The sequence below is a fragment of the Chelonoidis abingdonii genome, chromosome 1 (genome assembly GCF_003597395.2).
Source record: "Chelonoidis abingdonii isolate Lonesome George chromosome 1, CheloAbing_2.0, whole genome shotgun sequence".
Taxonomy (NCBI): domain Eukaryota; kingdom Metazoa; phylum Chordata; order Testudines; family Testudinidae; genus Chelonoidis; species Chelonoidis abingdonii.
Window position 1 is genome coordinate 138,129,339 of NC_133769.1, and position 20,669 is coordinate 138,150,007.

The 20,669-nt window shown below is 47.3% G+C and overlaps 1 protein-coding gene across 4 annotated transcripts in view; it reads left to right on the forward strand.

Moving 5' to 3' along the window:
• The window catches only part of CCDC91 (coiled-coil domain containing 91), a 364,298-nt gene that overhangs the window by 157,928 nt on the left and 185,701 nt on the right, over positions 1–20,669 (forward strand). For all 4 annotated transcript variants that reach the window (XM_032772233.2, XM_032772230.2, XM_032772231.2 and 1 more), the window contains exon 7: positions 784–861. In XM_032772233.2, coding sequence (XP_032628124.1) covers positions 784–861 — 78 coding nt within the window. The remainder of the gene's footprint in view (positions 1–783; positions 862–20,669) is intronic.

Sequence of the window (20,669 nt, forward strand, 5' to 3'; positions counted from 1 at the left end):
CAGAATTTAAAGGCAGCTTAGATGTAAAGTCTGTTAAGGTCTTTCCAAGAATTTTCCAGGTTACTCCAAATGAATGTTTAAAGATCTCCATCTTACGATTATACTTCCCCTGTTCAAAGTTTAAGCAGAATAGAGATGAAAGAATCAGGCCTGAAGCTTTCCTTTATAAGTCTTCTAGAAGGCTCACAAGACTCCTCACAGAAATTGTCATAGCAAGGCCTTTCCCTGAGTTAAAAAATAGGTAATAAAAATAGTCATGGGGTTTTAGGGATTGAATTGAGGCAAGTCATAAAGTTCTGATCCAGAGAGATACTGACCACCCCAACTCCTTTTAAGGCAAAAGAGAATAAAAATTTAAAACATTTTAGTCATGAAACTACAAAGGCATTAAGGTAATAGCTATTATAATAACAACAAAAAGGCAATAGGTATTCAGATATTTAAAGGGTATAAATATAAAGAATGAAGAAGTATTTAGTATGGCACAAGGAGAAGTAATAGGAAGAAATGGAAAACTTAAGTTGAATGTTAGAAATGACTTTTTTGCACTGAATTGAGGAGGACAGGAAGATAGTATCTAAAGAGAAGTGATAGAAACTCTGCTGCTTGAGACTTTTAAATCTAGTTTGCGCAAAACATCAGAAAATATGAGGAACAATCTTGTACTTGGAAAGAGGTGTACTTGGTTGACTGGATGTTGCATCTCAATTTATATGATTCTGTTAACCCTGTGTAGTTATTGTATAATATTCGTTACTTTTTTTTTTTTTTTTTTTTTAACAGGAGAAACACAAGCTTGAGTTAGCAGACATGAGGGAAGCTGGACATGAAGCCCTGACTATTATTGTGGAAGAATTTAAGGTAAATTGCCCCATCAGGACAGTTAATGTGATATTGTTTTTAGTTTCAAATTTATATTTAGATAATTAGGAACTTACCCAGTAATTCCTTATTGTAGGTGGGGCTGTTAGTATTGCCTATTGTTAAGGTTACACAACTCTTCCCATTATGAGATCTTGTTTAAGTTGCTTATAACTTTGCCAAACTTTGACCGTTTGGTTGAAATTTTCCATATCTCCCTCAGGCTGATTTATTTTTTAAACATTTCAGCCAAAGTGGTTCAGCCATTTCTGACCATGAGTCTAAAGAAAAATACCTTGTTTTGCTGATGGTTAAAAATAAATAAATCTAGAACCTTTTTTTTAAACAGCTCTAATGCACCTATGCTATGGAGCAGAGACTTGAAACTTGACATGAGTGTGGCCTTTGTATCAGGGATGCATATGCCTTTTGCTGACTCATGAAAAATCTGCCCGAATTTGACCAAGTTACAAGCTTTTGAAAAATTGTAGTTCTCACATACTCACTCGGGACTTCAGAGATTTTAGCTGCTATGAATGAAGATTCTGCCCTCATTGACCAAGGTCGAGCTGTCTGCTCCTAGTGCTGACGAGACTGCATATGTGCTATCTCCACAGAGTGACTGAGCATGATCTCTGGAGCTAGGTGTAGCTGGGTTTTCCCTTTTAATGGCTACTCTCATTCAATTGCCACTTTAGGCCAGGGTGGATCCGGGTACTGGAACTAAGAGCCTCTCTCTTCTGTGTTGTCAATGACCCCTATGCTGGCTCCGAGGCAGCATGGAGGAGGATGTGGTCTTATTCAAATGCAGAGGGGACAAAAGCTGTATAAGAGGGGAGGGAAAGGAATAAACTGGAACAAGTAATCTGATGAGGGTAGGGAAGAAACTGGGACAGGTTGGACAAGAAGACTAGTACTTGGGTGTACGGAGTCTGGGACTGAGAGCTGTAATGGGGGAAATGAGACGGAGGGGCTGGCAGCAAATTGGTTGAGGGTGGGGATCCCTGGGATTGGAATTAGCAAAAAAGGGGAAACTGGGACTCGTTAGACAAGGACACTAGGACTAGGAACCAGTTTGGGGGAAAATGGAGGTGGGGAGACAGATCTGACGAGCTGGGATACAGGGGGGAAAAATGGGACTGGCTGAGCAAAGGGCTTGGGACAGTAAGCCACGGATGAGTGAGTCTGAGGCAAAGTCTCAGTAGGGGGAGAAACTGAGTTTGGTTGGGGATGCTGAGAAGGGAGACTGGGAATCGCTGTTGGTTGGGGGAGGGGAGAGACTGATTTCATGAGGAGCCAGGATGGGAGAACTGAGACTGGATGGGCAAAGAGGTTGAGATTGGATGTGGTGAGGGGGATAGAATGGGAATGGACGAGAAATTGGGACTTGGACAGTGAGCCCAATGGAGTGACACTAGGACTTGCTGGGCAAGGAAACTGTGACAAGGGGTGGGGAAGAGACAGGACTAGGGGACAATGCAGAAGGAGGTCAGGCTTGTGGGGAATGGGCAGAAGTCTTTACCCACTAGAGTATACTTCCCTCCAGAGTCTGGGGTGGAACCCAAGATTACTGAGTCTCAACATTCCTCTGATGTCATCAAATATCTGTGAAACCCACTGCCAAAGTACGTGTCTCACCGCCTCTACTGCTGCTCCACATTAAGGATGACAGTCTTCTACTACGCCGTTAGTTGCTCTATTAGCTCAAGTGGTAGAGGTGGTGAAGCTAAAGGATCCAACCTTGCCGATGAACCATGTAGATGTTACTCTGGTGCCACATGATAGAATTTGTTTAATCAGTTTGTTTTTCTGAAAACCTAGAAATATCTTTACACATGTGGTGTTTTAAATTGTTGAGCAGCAAGAAATTTTATTCGTAACATTTATAATTTAGGGAAACAAAAAATCTTAATTCTCTCTCCTAATCTCAATTCAGGGATGTGACTCCCACTGGTTTAGTCACCTGGGATTTTTTGCCTGGCCTTAGGGGACACCACAGTTAAAAACAAGTAAAATGATCACATCTATTAAGTTCTATCTTTCTTTCTTTCTGAAAAAGAAAACATGAACATGAAAGAAAAAATTATAAACAGTGCTTACTACACTTGTGTCCTCTTTTGTATGTCTCTGTGGAGAGCTTTCAACAGAGATTACATCTCTGAGAGCGGGGGTCTGTTCTCAGGAGGATGCTCTTCTGTAGGTAGACTTAAAAACAAAGTACATTGTTCCCAAAATTAGTAATGAGTTCTGTCTCAGTGTATATTATTATAATTGGCATAATTACATTTAATTTTCACATAATAAATTCTGTTTGCTTTATTCTGGATATCTGAAACAGTTTTTATAATTGGTCAGAGTTAAGTAATCATAAGTAAATCTTAGAAAATTGAAGAAAGTTTTAACTCAGTTACTAAAAAAGCCATTCAGGGAATGGTCTTGAAACAGATACATTAATGATTATTAAGAATCTTAAATACACTTTAATTCCCCATTTTTTTCTGTTTAAAATGGTTATCTTTAGACTTTTTTCCAGGACTACAGAATCTGAACAATTTGGTGTTTAAGAGGCAAAGCTATTAGTACCTTAAATCATAGTAGCATTTCAATATCACATTAAAATTATTACAAGAAAAAAATAAACTCTAGTCCCTTGCCAGTCCTTTTGCGAACACCATTTCATCAGTGATACTGAAGTCTTAGGCCTGGTCTACACTACTCGTTTAAACTGATTTTAGCAGCGTTAAACCGATTTAACGCCACACTCGTCCACACTACGAGGCCCTTTATATCGCTATAAAGGGCTCTTTACATCTGTTTCTGTACTCCTCCCCAATGAGAGGAGTAGCGCTAAAATCGGTATTACCATATCGGATTAGGGTTAGTGTGGCCGCGAATCGACAGTATTGGCCTCCGGGCGGTATCCCACAGTGCACCACTGTGACCGCTCTGGACAGCAATCTGAACTCGAATGCCACTTGTCCAGGTATACAGGAAAAGCCACGAAATTTTGGAATTTCATTTCCTGTTTGGCTTAGCCGTGAGAGCCTCATGCAATACAAGACAATGAACCACATGAGCTCATCAGCATCACGGTGGCATATGCCAGTCTCCTGAGAATCGAAAAAGAGTGCAGCATGACTGCACCGGAGGTTACTGGATCTGATCGCCTATAATGCGGGAGAGATTCAGTGCACTAACAGAACTCCGTTCCAAAAGATGAATGAAAAAATATTTGAAAAAATTCCAAGGCTATGATGGAAAAAAGGCCAACACCAGCGGAACTCAGTGCAGTGCAGATGAAAGTTAACCGAGCCTCAGGACGAAGCCCTACCCTAGAAAACCAAAACAGCAAATGGAAGGTCCGGGTCAGGAACTGCAATGCCCTCCTTGCTGCTGCACTTGGTGCTAGCTGCCCACGCCAATTTTAGGGAGCTGCGCCACCACTATCCCACCCTGTCTGTGGATTCCCGAGGTGCCCGTGGCGGTTGTATCTCCACCATGCCGGCACCCCCGATTTGCGGTGCGGCGGGGGAAGATGTAATTATAGGAGGTAGACCTCTGCCAGGCGAGCACACAGCCACCTCCGTTCAGCCCAACAGACAGGACGGGCACGGGAGTTTTTTGTGACCCCAGACGGAATTACCCTCCAGCCCTCCCAAGCCGTAGCCCAGACAGTGAAGCCATGGAAGACCCTCTGTGAGTGCTACTTTTGTAAATATAAACATGGTTTTAAGCAAGCGTTTTTACATGATTTGATTTTCCATGAGGTGGTGCATTCGGCGGCCAGACTAAAGTTACTGTGGAAAAGTTTGTAACATGTCTGGGGATGCGAGCGGAATCCTCCAGGGAAATCTCCATGAAGCCGCCTCTGAGGTGTCTCCAAAGCCTTTTGCCACAAGAAGGTTCTGGGCAAGCGCCAGCCTTGTTCCGTCCACCATGGTAGGACACTTTACCACGCCATGATGCTTGCAAGTAATCGGGTATCATTGCATGACAAAGCATAGCTGCGTATGCGTCCCGGCTGATTCTGTGCATTCAAAGAAAACATCCGCTATCTTTATCTCGCTCTTGTATCCTCAGCAGCGAAATGTATCGCTTCATCGGCTAACCTGCGTTGAAATTCAAGGAATATAATTAAGGGGACGAGAGATGCGCCATTCCTACTGGGCTGTTGCTCTTAAAAGAAATCTCCTTCCCCTCCCTTCCTTGCCATGTGACCAGCGGGGGGAGGGGAGGAGGATAGCTGCTAGCCTTTTTGCGTTTGGCTAGCAGGAATCTCCCAGTACCAGCCACGGTGGGAGGGGGGAGTGGATGGCCACACGGGGTAAGGAGCGAGCAAACGTTAAAGCATTTAGCAGTGACATAGATATTCCTGTCCGATGGATAGCCGGAGCCATGCCAGTGGGGGGCGGGCGTGGGGTAAAGCAACATCCTAGAGATTGGATGGGGGGATGTTTCTCTGCTGCCATGTTTACAGGAAAGCAAGCATCAGGAGAGGCCACTGTGTGAGGATGAGGCGGAAGAAGTCCGAAAGACAATACTGGCTCTTACCATGGCCCTGTGCACGCTGAATTCTGATGCCCAGGACCTGTGTTGTAGATCTGTAACACCGGCGTCAGCACTCCAAATATTAAGATGCAAACATTAATATTGCGATTTTAGGGTGAAATCACTGTGTTATGCTAAGGTCGATATAGCTTGATGTCACGGTGCTGAAGAGCTATACACCATCTGCTCTGTACAATGTCTCTGTTTTAAACTTCTCTCCTGCTTTTTTTCGCCCTCCCTCATGCCAGCGGCCATTTTTCAAGCCCTCCCTACTCTCGATCCGCAAGCGTTATCTCAGATAAAGAGGAGGGAAAGAAAAAGGAATCCAAAAGAGAGAAGACGCGATGACGAAATTTTTCTCGGAAATATGGAACGTCTAACCCTTGCGATGAAAGAGCTCAACTGAATGAGTGGAAGCGAGTGGTAGGCAAAGTTACAGGAAAGCATGCCCGTGAATGTGAGTGATAGGACGAGGGACCAACGTTCGCGCGATGAGAGTAGACATGCCGAGATAGATGAGGATCAGGTATAAGGGGCCAGGAGATCACGCGCAGTGACGGACCTTGCCAACGCTGGAGCTAGCCTAGCGGTGATCAAGCACCCTTGGTATCCTCCGGACGCTGGGTCTTCAGGAAGAGGCACGGAGGTCACAGCAGTGCCTCTGCACCCCTGCTTGTAACCCCCCTCACCAACGTCACCATCTTCATATTTCCTCACCCAGACTGTTAAGAACGCCTTGAGGGCAAGGCTTCGTGCCACCCACTCACTCCCCCCGTGGACAGTCCAACCAAAAGGCTGTCATTACATTCGAAATGTGTTAATGGCCTTTTTCTGCCCTCCTATCCTCCTCCCATCCTACACCCAAAACTCCGTTGGTCATGCTCTGCCTCTTTTTATATTACTTTTTATGAATAATTGAATACATGAATTTTAACGGAGTGTGACTTATATTCGTCCCTAAGCAAGCTGTAATCGAAGGGAGGTGAGCGGTGGGTTGCTTACTAGAGGAGCGGTCAATAAAGGCAGGCTGGAGGTCGTTGCCGAATCTGTAAGGAAACAAGCACGCCAGTCACCCCGCTTACCCTTGCCCGTGATGAAACTCGTTTTCAAAGCTTCTCTGATGGTGCACCGCTTCTTCGGCTGTCTATTTCTTTAATGCCCTGTGCATGTGTTGCTGCCCCCGTGGAGGTCAGCGGCCAGTGATTTGACCTCCGCTTTTCCCACCCCGCCCCATATAAGGTCTCCCCCTTATCTCACAGAGTTGTGGAGCCACACAGTAAGCCAGGAATAACAAAGGGACATTGTTTTGGCGTTGAGGTCTGAGTGAGTCAGTAATGTACGCCAGCGTTGCCTTCAAACAACCAATGCACATTCTACCACCATCCTGCCACTTGCTCAGCCTGTAGGTGAACAGCTCCGACCACTGTCAGGCTTCCCTGTGTATGGCTTCATGAGCCATTGGCATCAAGGGTAGGCCTGGTCACCCAGGATAACTATAGCGCATTTCAACATTCCCCAACTGTTGTTTCTTGGTACTGGGAAGTAATTCCCTTGCCTGCCAGCAGTTTAAACAGAGCAGTGCTTCTGAAGACGTGAGCGTCATGGAACCCTTCCTGGCCATTCCCACGGTAGGTTGTTGGTGGAAACTCCCTTATTGATCCACCAGTGCTTGCAGCACCATTGAAAAGCCTACCCCTTGCGGTTATGTACTGGTGCCCCTGGTTGCTCCGCCGTGCTAAGGACTAGGGATAATGGGTTCTTCTATCGCCCCCGCAGAGTTAGGGAAGTCCGTGGTCCCAGCCCAAAGCATCCACTTATGCCTGCCACGTTTCCAGAGCTCAACACCTTTCGTAGCCAGCAGCTATGATTGCTTGCTTACTTGCTCACAGCAGACCCCCACAGTAGATTTTCCCACTCCAAATTGATTCCCGACTGACTGGTAGCTGTCTAGCATTGCAAGCTTCCAGGGGGCTATTGCCACTCGCTTCTCCACTGTGAGGGCTGCTCTCATCTTGGTATTATGGTGTTTCAGAGCAGGGGAAAGCAAGTCACAAAGTTCCATGAAAGTACCGTTACGCATGCGAAAGTTTCGCAGCCACTGGGAATCATCCCACACCTGCAAAACTATGCAGTCCCACCAGTCTGTGCTTGTTTCCTGGGCCCAAAATCAGCATTCAATGGCTAGAACCTGCCCCATTACCAACAGGATCTCCAAAGCGCATGGGCCCGCGGTTTGAGATAATTCTATATCCATGTCCTCATCACTCTCGTCGCCACGCTTCTGTAGCCGCCGCCGCCTCCTCGCCTGGCTTTGCAGGTCCTGGTTCAGCATAGACTGCACGAGAATGCGCGAGGTGTTTACAACGTCCACAATTGCGGTGTTGATCTGAGCAGGGTCCATGCTTACTGTGCTATGGCGTTTGCACAGTTCACCCAGGAAAAAAGGTGCGAAATGGTTGTCTGCTGCTTTCACGAAGGGAGGGGTGAGACTGTACCCAGAACCACCCGCAACAATGATTTTTGCCCCATCAGGCACTGGGCTCTCAACCCAGAATTCCAAGGGGTGGGGGAGACTGCGAAAACTATGGGATAGCTACCCACATTGCAACGCTCCGGAAATCGACTCTTGCCTCGGACCATGGACGCACACCGCCAAATTAATGTGCTTAATGTGGCTGCGTACACTCAACTTTATACAATCTGTTGTACAAAACCGGTTTATGTAAAATCGGAATAATCCCATAGTGTAGACGTACCCTTAATGATATCATCGTGTTGGGCTGGAGGTTACTTCTTGATGCTGTGTTGTTGCTCCTTTGTTGTTCTTGGTTGTCTGGTTGCTGCTGTTTTTTTTTCCTTGTAGAGATGCTGAGCAGGCTGAGCTTAGGAGACTATTGTGAGGAGGGTATTGCTGCTTGCTTGTGCAGTTCAGGTAGATTTATACTTTTCTCTTTCCATAATTTCACTAAAGAAGGAAGATGCACCTCTTTCAGGGTTTACTAGATTCAAATATCAGCCACTGCCTTTCATTGGCTAAACACCTTTATGGAATTGTCTTGGTAGTATCTCCAGCTCATGATTATGCAGTCTCCTAACATATATGCACCAGGAATCTAATTACTTTTATCTTTGTGGTGGGAAATTCTCAGAACATCCTTAAAGTTTAGTTTGAACTGTTTCATTTATTTAGTCCATTTTCTGAAATATCCCTTCAGTTCCATCAGGGTTTAATAAGAGTTGAAATTCTGTTTCAAATGAGTTCAAAATCTCCGTATTTTCTCTGTAAAAGTCTTTCATCCCTCAAAATAGTCTTTCTTTTAAACGTAAATAATTCTTAGAGAGTTTGTAAACTTTAATAGTTCTCAAATAAGTTATTGTCCTTTGTTCTTACCTTTCTTTGGAAAAGAAACTTTTGCTTTTGAATTTGGTTAAGGAGGTAGTTATCTGATAATGCTTAAGCAACTCCCATTTAATATAAATATTTCTCTACACAGGTGGCTTCTTCCATTAATAATTGGTTATAGCATCAAATGATCTTACCATGTTTGTACATAAAACATGTTACTACTTTTATAACAGTGGTATCAAGCAATTATATGAAGGCTTGCATTTAGATACAACACGTTTGCAAGTGTACATTTCCAAAGGAGGTTATTCCATCTTAAACATTTGAGGAACAACTGGGTTTTCATCTTCAAGTGAAAATGACCACCTTACCCCATGCAATGGCCAGAATGTGGTCCTTGGCCCACATACCAGAACCCCTATTCTGATCCCCCTTCCCTAGCAACAAGAGGTTTCAGAGTACATCCATCATTACCACACAGAGAAACCTCTGACCCCCCCGAGACAGAGATAGAAGAGGAAGAGGTACTATCTCAGGCAGACCTGGATGATTCAGCACCTGCCCCACACTCATCTTCTGCAGCAGACGAAGCAGTGACACCATCTACCCCTATGATACCAGATGACCTGAAACAGTTCCAAGAACTCTTCAAAAGAGTAGCGAACAACCAAGAAATTGCCTTACATGAGGTGCAGGAGAAACAACACAAGTTGTTAAAAATCTTACAACCAGCATCATCGACCAAATTGCCCTCCCCATGGATGAGGCTATAATAGAGCCTGCAAAGGTAATATGGCAAACACAGGCATTGGCACCACACACCGACAAAAGGGCTGACAGGAAATACTTTGGCATAGAATTTTTGTTTTCACACCCTCAAGCCAAACAGCCTAATTTCTGCTCCTCACTGCAAGATAAAGAACACAGGAGACTGGACCTCTTTGGGCAGAAAGTTTACTCGTCAGCCATCCTTCTGCTTAGAGTTGCCAACTGTTCTGCTCTACTAGCAAATTATGACTACTCTAACTATAGTAAAATACAAGAGCTCATGGAGGACCTCCTCGAGCATAAGTCTCCTCAGCTCACTGCCATTATCAACAAGGGTCAGTTAATAACCTGCACAGCACTGCAAGGCTTAATGGATGTAGTGGACACAGCTGCCCGAATAACCGGAACACCTATAGTTATGAGGAGAACATCATGGTTACAGGCTTCAGGAATTTCGAAAGAACTACTGCTAAAAGTGGAGGACCTCCCTTTCATAGGCTTAAACTATTCTCGTCTCAAACAGAGCATGTCCTCCATACCATGGAGACCTCCCAAGCAACACTGTGTACTCTAGACATAACCCACTGTCTGACAAACACCCTCATTTTACACCATACCAGAGGTCACGAGAAACCTCGTTTAACCATCAACAACCACGATACTTCATTCAGAACAGACCCAACCAATGGGCTCAGAGACAACGAGCTTCACAGAACCAGGCCTCAGCCACCCATCCATCTACATCTAAGCCACAATTTTGAAGTATGCACAACCTCCCCACACCTCTAGCACCAACAAATAGCCCATCCCACAATTTTAGTCACCGCCTATGCACATTTTACCATGCCTGGGCTGCGATAACCACAGATCAATAGGTTTTGGAGATCATACAATCTGGTTACACCCTTCCGTTCACAGCTGTCCTCCCTACCCGCCCCGCTTCCCCGTCCCTCTTCAGGGACCCCTCTCACAAGCACTTTCTGCAACAGAAAGTAGAACACCTCCTATTGCTGGGTGCTATAGAACCAGTACCACATCAATACCAAGGGAGGGGGTTTTATTCCAGATATTTCCTGACAGAGAAGAGGGGATGGAGACCAATCTTAGATCTTCGAAAACTCAACAGGTTGGTATGCAACCACATGTTCAAAATGGTCACTCTAGCCACAATAATCCCAACGCTAGATGCAGGGGACTGGTTTGCAGCCCTCAACTTCCAAGATGCATACTTACATATTACAATACATCCTGCACACAGACGGTTCCTGAGGTTCACAGTAGGACCCAATCACTACCCATACAGGCTCCTTCCCTTCAGACTGTTCACTGCTCCCCCTGTATTCTCAAAAACACTTGCAGTAGTCGCAGCACATTTACGACTCAATGAAGTCATGATCTTCCACTCTTTGGACAATTGCCTTCTCAAGGGTGCCAACCGACAAGAAATAGCAGGCATGCTGAAGACCACAATAGACCTGTTTCACCAACTAGGTCTACAGATAAGCGAAAAGAAATCCATCCTGGAACCAACTCAGCGATCGGAGTTTAGCGGAGCTGACCTAGACTCCACGCAAGCCAAGGCAATATTGCAAAACAAAGATTTACTACATTGACCAATCATATTTCCACGGTGACCATCAGCCCATAAACTTCAGTGAGGTTATGCCTTCAGATTTTGGGACATATGGCAGCTACGATTTTCATAGTAAAGTATGTCAGACTCCATATGTGCTGTCTGCAGCACTGGTTGAGCACGGTCTATGCACCCAGCAAACACACTCTCAACAAACATGTGACACTACCACCAAGGGTTATCCTCTCCCTATAATGGGGGGTCTTGTTGAAACGGAATCCTGGAGCATATATTCCCTGGCTGTATCCACCATCAGTGACTATTACAACAGATGTCTCCCTGATAGGCTAGGGCGCCGACTTGGGTCACCACAATGTACAAGGCAAGTGGTCTGCTATGGAAACCCAACTACATATCAATCTCCTTGAACTCTGCATGGTACATAATGCATGCCAACACTTCCTCCCACTCATATGAGAAACCTCAATCTCTATTCTCACCGACAATGCGGCATGCATATTTTACATCAATCACCAAGGAGGAGCCAAGTCTCATTCGCTATGCGTAGAATCCTTGAATTTATGGAACTTCTGCATCTGCAGCAATATAAACATCACAGCATCATACCTGCCAGGGTGCCAAAACACTACAACTGACAACCTCACCAGGCACAGCTCACAGGAACACGAGTGGGAAACCAACGACAGTGTTCTTGGCACAATATTCCAAAAATGGAGTCAGCCAGTAGTCAACCTTTTCACCTCAGCAACAAATCACAAATGTCAACTATTTTGCTCCAGGGCAGACCTGGCACCGGGATCATTAGGGGATGGCTTCCTCATCCCATGGAACATCACTCATGTATGCCTTCCCGCCAATACCACTGATCCCACGGATCATCCGCAAGATGTGACTTGACAGAGCATACATCATTCTCATTGTCCCCACATGACTCAGACAGATTTGGTTTCCGTACCTCTCACATCTAGCAGTCTGTGCCCCACAACCACTGCCTTTCCAAACAAATTTCCTGTCCCAGAACAAGGGCCTGATGCTCCATCCAGACCCAGCGAAACTCCATCTCAAAGCGTGGCTCCTCTCTGGTTCCTACATGAGGAACTGAACTGTTCAGAGAAAATAAAACAGATATTACTAAATAGCTGTCGCCTCACCACTAGAAATACGTACTACCACAAATGGAGAAGATTCTCCCTTTGGTGTCAGCAAAAACAGCCGAACATGACCACGGCGCCTCTATCTATGATCCTAGACTACCTGCTAGAACTGAAGGAAACAATGTTTGCCATAAGTTTTGTTAAAGTACACCTCGCTGCCATGACGGCCCTCCACGAACAGATAGAAGGGCTTCAATATTCGCTCACCTGATTACACGATGCTTTCTAGCAGGTATACAGACATGTACCCAGAAGTACGCCAACCTGCACCACTATGGGATCTGAATCTTGTGCTCAAACGTCTCACAAGACCACCCTTTCAGCCTCTAGCAACCAGCTTGCTCCTTCATATATCAATGAAAGTTGCATTCCTAGTGGCAATCATGTCTGCCAGATGTGTCCACGAAATAGGAGCATTGATGGCTGAGCCACCATACACTGTATTTACCAAAGACAAAATTATGTTATGTCCTCAACCAAAATTCTTGCCCAAAGTGGCTACAAATTTTCATATTAACCAAACCATACACTTACCTGCCTTCTGTCCCAAGCCACATAATTACTCCTGAGAAGCAACGTTGCGCGTGCTGGATGTCAGATGGGGTGTAGCCTTCTACTTAGCAGAACTAAATCATCTCACAAGTCACCAAGACTGTTTGTCTGTACAACAGAGCACTCCAAGGGCTCTATAATATTGACCCAGAGACTCTCCGAATGGGTCTCTACCTGTATTCAAACTTGCTACCGCCTGCATCACAAAGAACCTTCCCTCGCCCCGGGCATCAGATCCCACTCAACATGAGCCATGGCAAAATCAACTGCATTCCTGATCAGTATCCCCTTAATAAATATTTGTAGAGCTGCAACCTGGGCATCAGAGCACACTTTTGTCTCAGAGGCTATCATTGACCTTTACAGTGCTCTTATCACGCACTTATACATAACTCCAAATCCCTACCACCCCTGGTGGGGTACTGCTCTACAAGCACCTAGCGTGGAGCACCAACAGGGACACCACTTGATGAAGAAGTTACTCATCTTGTGCAGTAATGATGGTTCTTCAAGATGTGTCCCCCCTGTGGGTGCTCCACTACCCACCCTCCTCCCCTGTAATTTGGAGTTCACACAGCTGAGCTCTGCAGTAGAGAAGGAACGGAGGGGACGGTCGGGGGAGCGCGCGCGCTACAGGAGGTGCCAATGGCTGCATGAGACGACTCCTGTGCACACCCTTCCCCCAGCTGAGTACTGCAACGAGAAATCTTTGGCGCAGGGACGCACTGACACCTAGAGTGGAGCACCCACAGGGACGCACATCTCGAAGAACCGTCGGTACTGCACAAGGTGAGTAACTTTTTCTTATCTTTGAATATCCTGAATGAAGAACATCCTTGCATTCTTTTACATAATCCGATCTTTTCCTAGTAACATAAAATATCTTAGATGGTTGTCTTGAGATAAGGATCATATCTATACCAAACTGGTACCTTATGTGAGAGGATGTGTCTCGCTCTTCGATAAGACATGCTTGTAGGTTTGTTTGCCTTTTGACTGAATTTGCAGCCTATCTTTTTGCATTTACAATCTGCAGTTAGATTCCTGTCAAATATTCTATGTAAGGTAAATGTCACAATAACTAGTATTGATTTTACTGTGTTTTGAAAGGTATATAAAGGAAAATCATATAGAATGTTAAAGCTAAATAGAAACTATAAGGCTGCATTCCAGAGTTCGTGTGAATACACTTGGAAGTTTTATGACAGAGATGTCATTTTTGATGCTTTTGGTCTGTCCCTGGTTGACAAAAAGCAGATTCCTAGGAAGATTCCATATATTTAAGTAACCAACTAAAACATAAGCAATGATATTCTCTGAACATCATGTGAATTAAAATAATTGTATCTTAGAATTCAATAAGGGCTGTGGCAACTTTGTAATAACCTAATGTTATAAGAACAAAGTATAATTATTTTCTTAATGACCTTTTGCATCAATATTGAGGTTTACTCCATAATGTGAATCTCATGTAAATGGACAGATTGCACGCACTGGAAACTGGAGGTTTCAGTCCGCTGAGTAGTTACAGCATGGCCATTGACACTGCAGGTTTCTCCAGACTTGCCCCACCAACATGCCTCAAGCCAGGTTTGGAGCAATGACCTTTGTGGGAGGGGGATTCATTCTTTTTCCCCACTAACTCCTTTCCGTCTCTCTGGAGATTGTCAGAGAGAGTACAGTTGTGATGGTAGTGTCTATGGTGTCGCTTGTCAACTAGGAATCTGATTGAGACTACCTGCTCACTTTTGGTAGGCCATTGAAAACTGTTGAAAATTTCCAGCATAAGCCAAATTTAAGCCACTGACTCAAGTGTGATAAAAGTTGTACCCCATAAGGCATCTAGTCATTTTGATTTAAAATAGTACTTGTATGAATTAAGCAGCTCTCTGTGCGTTTATCAAAGTGCACTGACTTGATACAGCTAAATTTTATTCATTTTCATTTCTAAAAAAAGTTTTTTTGCAAAAATGCAAGTTTTTTTATATGGGTTGTAGGAGATGTTTTGTAAACTACTGCCTTTGTTAATTTTCTGTATTTTGTACTTGATAATTGAAATTCCTTTGTTTGAGCTACAGTGTGTTTCCTATGATAAGTATAGTTTTTCTTCGAGTGCTTGCACGCGCCACGTGCATGCTCGTTGGAAGATTTTTACCCTAGCAACACTCGGAGGGTCGGCTGGGTGCCCCCTGGAGTGGTGCCGCTATGGCGCTGGATATATACCCCTTCCGACCCAACGGCCCTTCAGTTCCTTCTTACCGTACGTGATGGTCGTTGGAACTGTGGAACGCGGCTTTGCTGATCTCCACATCCCTAGCTACTCGTAGTTCTTTACTGTTACTGTGTCTATAGTTCGAGTTCTTGTAGTTATAGTTAGTTCTTATCTTTATATTAGTGTATATAGTTCAGGAGGGGATCAGGGATTAGTCCCTTTCCTCCACCCCAGTGCGGGCCCATGCCCAAGGGACTGGAATTCAAATGTGTTCGGTGTGCCAAAAGCCGATGCCAGTAGGGGATCCCCATGACTCCTGCCACAAGTGCCTAGGGGAATCCCACCTTCCTGATAAGTGCCGCATCTGCAGGTCCTTTAAACCAAGGACGAAGAAGGAGCGGGACTTTCGATTGAAGCAGCTCCTCATGGAGTCGGCACTTAGTCCTGCAGCATCGGCACCGAGTGACCAGTAGACTGCTTCGGTAAGGAGCGTCCCTCCGGCACTGGACCTCTCCGGTACCGAGAAGGAGTCCTGGCACCGACCCTTACCGGCACCGACATCTGCTCGGCACCGCTCCCTGTCCCTAAGACCTGGGAAGCAACATAGTGCCTCGACTTTGGCTGCATGGAAGGAGCGCTCTTCCAAGACGGTTCGTCCGGCACCGTCGTCTGCCGCGGCACCTTCGACTGCGACTCCACAGATTGCGGCTCTGCCAAGCTCGACACCGTTGGTTCCGGTCCCACAAAGGCCGTTGAGTCCAGTTCCCGACACCTCCCCAGCTCATGCTGTGGTAGAGCTTGCCCTCCCTTCTACGCCGGAGACTTTCTCCATGGCAAGGGAGCTCATCGCAATGACGGAGTCAACACAGCCTCAACCCCCGGCACCGCCGGTGCAGGTCATACAATCCATCGACAAGCCGGCCATGGTTAAGGCCTTCTTCTGTTGGTCCACCAGAGAGACGTCGTTCAAGATCCTGGTCTCGCAAACGCTCTCGATCACACCGTTCCCGCTCTCGGCACCGCTTGCAGTCTCGGCACTGCTCTCCATCGCGGTGCCGGTTGTACTCGCGGCACTGTTCGACATCTCATTCACCGGACAAATACTTCTGGTACCGATCCGGCTCACGGCACCGATCTCAGCTCCGTGTATCCCGCAGTCATTCCAGACAAAGGGACTCGCAATCTCGGTCGACCTCCCGGCACCAATACAGTAGAAGGTCCTGGTCTCGCTCGTGGTGCCGTTATAGCTCCCGGTACCGCCCAGGGCCCGAGCATCGAAATCAGTGGCACCTTCCCAGGGCCTATCGGCACTGCCGTGGCCTTCCAGACACACATAGGTGTCATCGCAGGCTGGTAGTGCATCCTATCATCAGGAGCGTGACTCTGACGTCCCCAGCTATATATTCTCGGATAGACAGAGCCATGATCAAGGGCCTCATCACTGATCCTTCTGGACACCGTGGGCATACCACCAAAGCCAAGGTGCACCATCAGTGGCTCAACGGTCTGCCCCATCAGAACACCGGGTACCAGAAGCAATAGTAAGCCGCTCCACGCCTACAGGCATGGACGAGAGGCCAATACCATCTGCAGTTGCTGAGGTTCCACCAGATGCAGATGAAGCCCATCAAGTGCAGGAGCCACCACAGGAGCCTTTGGTCCCGGGCCTCTCCTCCTCCTCCTTGCCTGATGAGGCGGTGGCGGAGACATCCTCCTCAGGCCCTCCACCAATTGACCTCAGGGCCCATCAGGACCTTTTGCGGCGAGTGTTCAGAGTATGAACTTGCAGGTGGGGACGTCCTTGAAATAGAGAACCCGGTCGTAGACATCCTATCCGCTGATGCACCTGCTAGAGTCGCTCTTCCGTTCATCCGCACTATACAGGTTAATGTGGACACCATTTGGCAATCCCCAGCTTCAGTTCCACCTACAGCAAGGGGAGTAGAGAGGAAATATATGGTCCCCTCAAAGGGGTACAAATATCTCTACACTCATCCGCCTCCTTGCTCTCTAGTTGTCCAATCGGCGAATGAACGGGAGCGTCATGGCCAGCCAGCCCCGGCTCCTAAATCAAAGGAGGCTAGGCATATGGACCCTACTAGGCTGCAAAATGTACTCGGCCGGGGACCTCCAGCTTAGGGTGGCGAACCAACAAGCACTCTTAAGTAGGTATAACTTTAACACTTGGATGTCCTTGGAGAAGTTTACGGAGCTTCTTCCCCAGGAGTCCGTCAAGAATTCACGGCCCTACTTGAGGAGGGTAAAAAGGTTGCGAGAACCTCCCTCCAGGCCTCTCTGGATGCAGCGGACTCTGCAGCCAGAACTCAGGCCTCATCGTCACTCCTGACGCCAATCTCCTGGCTCCAGGTATCAGACCTTCCCCCTGAATTGCAACAAACTATTCAGGATTTACCCTTTGAAGGCCAGGGCCTTTCCTCAGACAAGACTGACCCCAGATTGCAAAGCCTGAAGGACAATCGCATTATAATGCGCTCGCTGGGTATGCACACGCCAGTGACCCAACGCAGGACCTTCAGGCCCCAGCTACACTGTCTTTACGCCCAGACTAGGCCACATCAGCACGTCACTAGAAGGCGTGGCAGGGGAAATCGTCGGAGATAGTCTGGCCCTCAAGGAGCTCAAAATCAGGCGCCCCGTAAACCACCAGCGGGGCCTAAGCAGAACTTTTGATGGGACGCTCGAGGACGGCCCACCAGTTACCCCACCGGATCCTTCTCCTTTTTTCAACCACCTCTCCCGTTTCTTCCCTGCCTGGTCCCAGCTAACTTCAGATCGTTGGGTCCTGCGCACGGTGGAAGAGGGATACCACCTCCAGTTTGCTTCAACCCCGCCTTCCCGCCCTCCCTTCCCGTCCCTTTTCAGGGACCCCTCTCACGAGCAATTCCTCTTACAAGAGGTCGAGTCGCTCCTAACCATGGGAGCCATAGAGGAGATGCCAAAGGACATGAGAGGTAAGGGGTTTTATTCCCACTACTTCTTAATCCCCAAGGCAAAGGGAGGTCTACGACCAATCATAGACCTGCGAGAGCTCAACAAATTCATGATAAAGTTGAAGTTCCGCACCGTATCCCTGCGGACCATTATCCCATCCCTGGATCCAGGAGACTGATATGCTCCCCCCGCTATGAAGGACGCGTATTTCCACATTGAAATTTACCCACCACACAGATGGTACCTCCGTTTTGTGGTCAACCCTCAACACTTCCAGTTTACTGTACTTCCGTTTGGCCTTTCTACAGCTCTGTGTGTCTTCACAAAGTGCATGGCTGTAGTCGTTGCCTCCCTCTGCCGTCGTCGAGTACACGTCTACCCGTATCTCGGTGATTGGCTCATTCGAGAGACTTCCCAATGGCAAGTATTACAGCACCTGCACATCGTCAGAGACCTCTTCAGGAGCCTAGGTCTCATGATCAACACAGAAAAGTCTACTCTCATGCCCTCGCAGAGAATAGACTTCATTGGAGCGGTTCTGGACTCCAATCTGGCCAGAGCCTGCCTCCCACAGTCGCATTTTCAGACAATAGCTTCATTAATCCGAAGTCTTCAAACCTTCCCAACAACGTCGGTGCACACCTGCCTCAGCCTAGTAGGTCACATGGCCTCCTGCACCTTCATGACCAAGCACGCCAGGCTATGCCTCCGTCCCTTCCAAGCCTGGCTTGCTTCAGTGTACTAACCACGCAGACACAGCCTGGACTCGGTGCTCACTATCCCCAGCAAGATTCTGGGCTCCCTAACCTGGTGGCTAGACGCCACTCTAGTCTGTGCAGGGATGCCATTTCACTCACCTCGATGGCCCTAACCACGGATGCATCATCTCTGGGTTGGGGTGCCCACCTTGGGGGACTCCGCACTCAAGGCCTCTAGTGCCTCAAGAACTGGCTTTAGGCAGCAATGTGTGGGAGCTGAGAGCAATCTGTTTAGCATGCCAGGTGTTTTGAGACCATCTCCAAGGCTGTTGTGTATTAGTGTTCACGGACAACACAACGGCCATGTTTTACATAAACAAGCAGGGCCTTTGCCAAGAAGCCGTCCACCTTTGGAGCTTTTGCATAGCCCACTCGATCAAATTGGTAACGTCTTTTCTTCCTGGAGTCCAGAACACCCTGGCAGATCACCTCAGCAGATCCTTCCTGTCTCATGAGTGGTCGATTTGCCTGGACGTCATCCATTCTGTTTTCCAGAAGTGGGGGTTTTCCCACGTAGACCAATTTGCCTCCCGAGAGAACAGGAAATGCCAGATGTTCTGCTCCTTCCAAGGACGCTCCTCGGGCTCCCTCTCAGACGCATTCCTTATCCCATGAAAGAGACATCTACTTTATGCCTTCCTACCATTTCCACTCGTCCACAGAGTCCTACTCAAGCTCCGCAGGGATAGCGCCCACCTGATTCTGATTGCCCCAGCGTGGCTGAGGCAGCACTGGTACACCACATTGTTCGACCTCTCAGTGGCAGACCCGATTTCCCTGCCACTCTGGCTGGACCTCATAACACAGGACTTCGTCAGGCTTCACTATCCGGACCTGCAGTCCCTTCATCTCAGAGCTTGGTTGCTGCGTGGTTGAACCAGTCTGAATTGTGTTGCTCTGCCTCGGTCCAACAGGTGCTATTGGGCAGTAGGAAGCCTTCCACTAGGATGACATATCTCGCCAAGTGGAAGCGTTTCTCCTCTTGGTGCGCTCAGCATAACTTAGTCCCCAGACAGGTGTCCATTCCCACTGTCCTGGACTACCTCTGGTCCCTGAAAGAGCAGGGCCTAGTGGTCTCTTCCATAAAGGTTCATTTGGCAGCCATTTCTGCCTTCCATCCAGGGGAAAATGACCGATCAATCTTCTCTCACTGTATAGTCTCAAGGTTCCTCAAAGGATTGGAACGTTTGTATCCTCAAGTTAGACGCCCGACCCCTACCTGGGATCTAAACCTGGTGCTAGCCAGGCTTATGGGTGCTCTTTTCGAACCACTGGCTACCTGCTTGCTGCTGTACCTTTCCTGGAAGACAGCCTTCCTTGTCTTTATTACTTTGGCAGGGCGAGTATCTGAGCTTCAGGCTCTGACAGCGGACCCCCTGTACACTGTATTCCATAAGGACAAGGTACAGCTGCGACCGCACCCCTCTTTCCTCCCTAAGGTGGTGTCCACCTTTCATGTCAACCAAGACATCTTCCTCCCAGTCTTCTTCCCAAAGCCGCACTCATCACGTCGGGAACAACAGCTACATACCCTGGACATCCGCAGGGCTCTCGCCTTTTATATCGAGAGAACCAAACCCTTCCGAAGGTCACCTCAACTCTTTGTAGCTGTCGCGGACTGGATGAAAGGCTTACCAGTCTCTTCCCAACGGATTTCATCTTGGGTAACATCCTGCATCCGCACATGCTATGAATTAGCTCATGTTCCGGCTAGCCACCTCACCGCCCACTCTACTCAGGCGCAAGCTTCATCTGCTGCCTTCCTGGCCCATGTCCCCATCCAGGAAATATATCGGGCAGCTACCTGGTCATCGATTCACACCTTTGCCGCACATTACACATTGGTTCAACAGTTCAGAGATGATGCAGCATTTGGCTCAGCAGTTTTGCGTTCTGCAACATCTCATTCTGACCCCACCGCCTA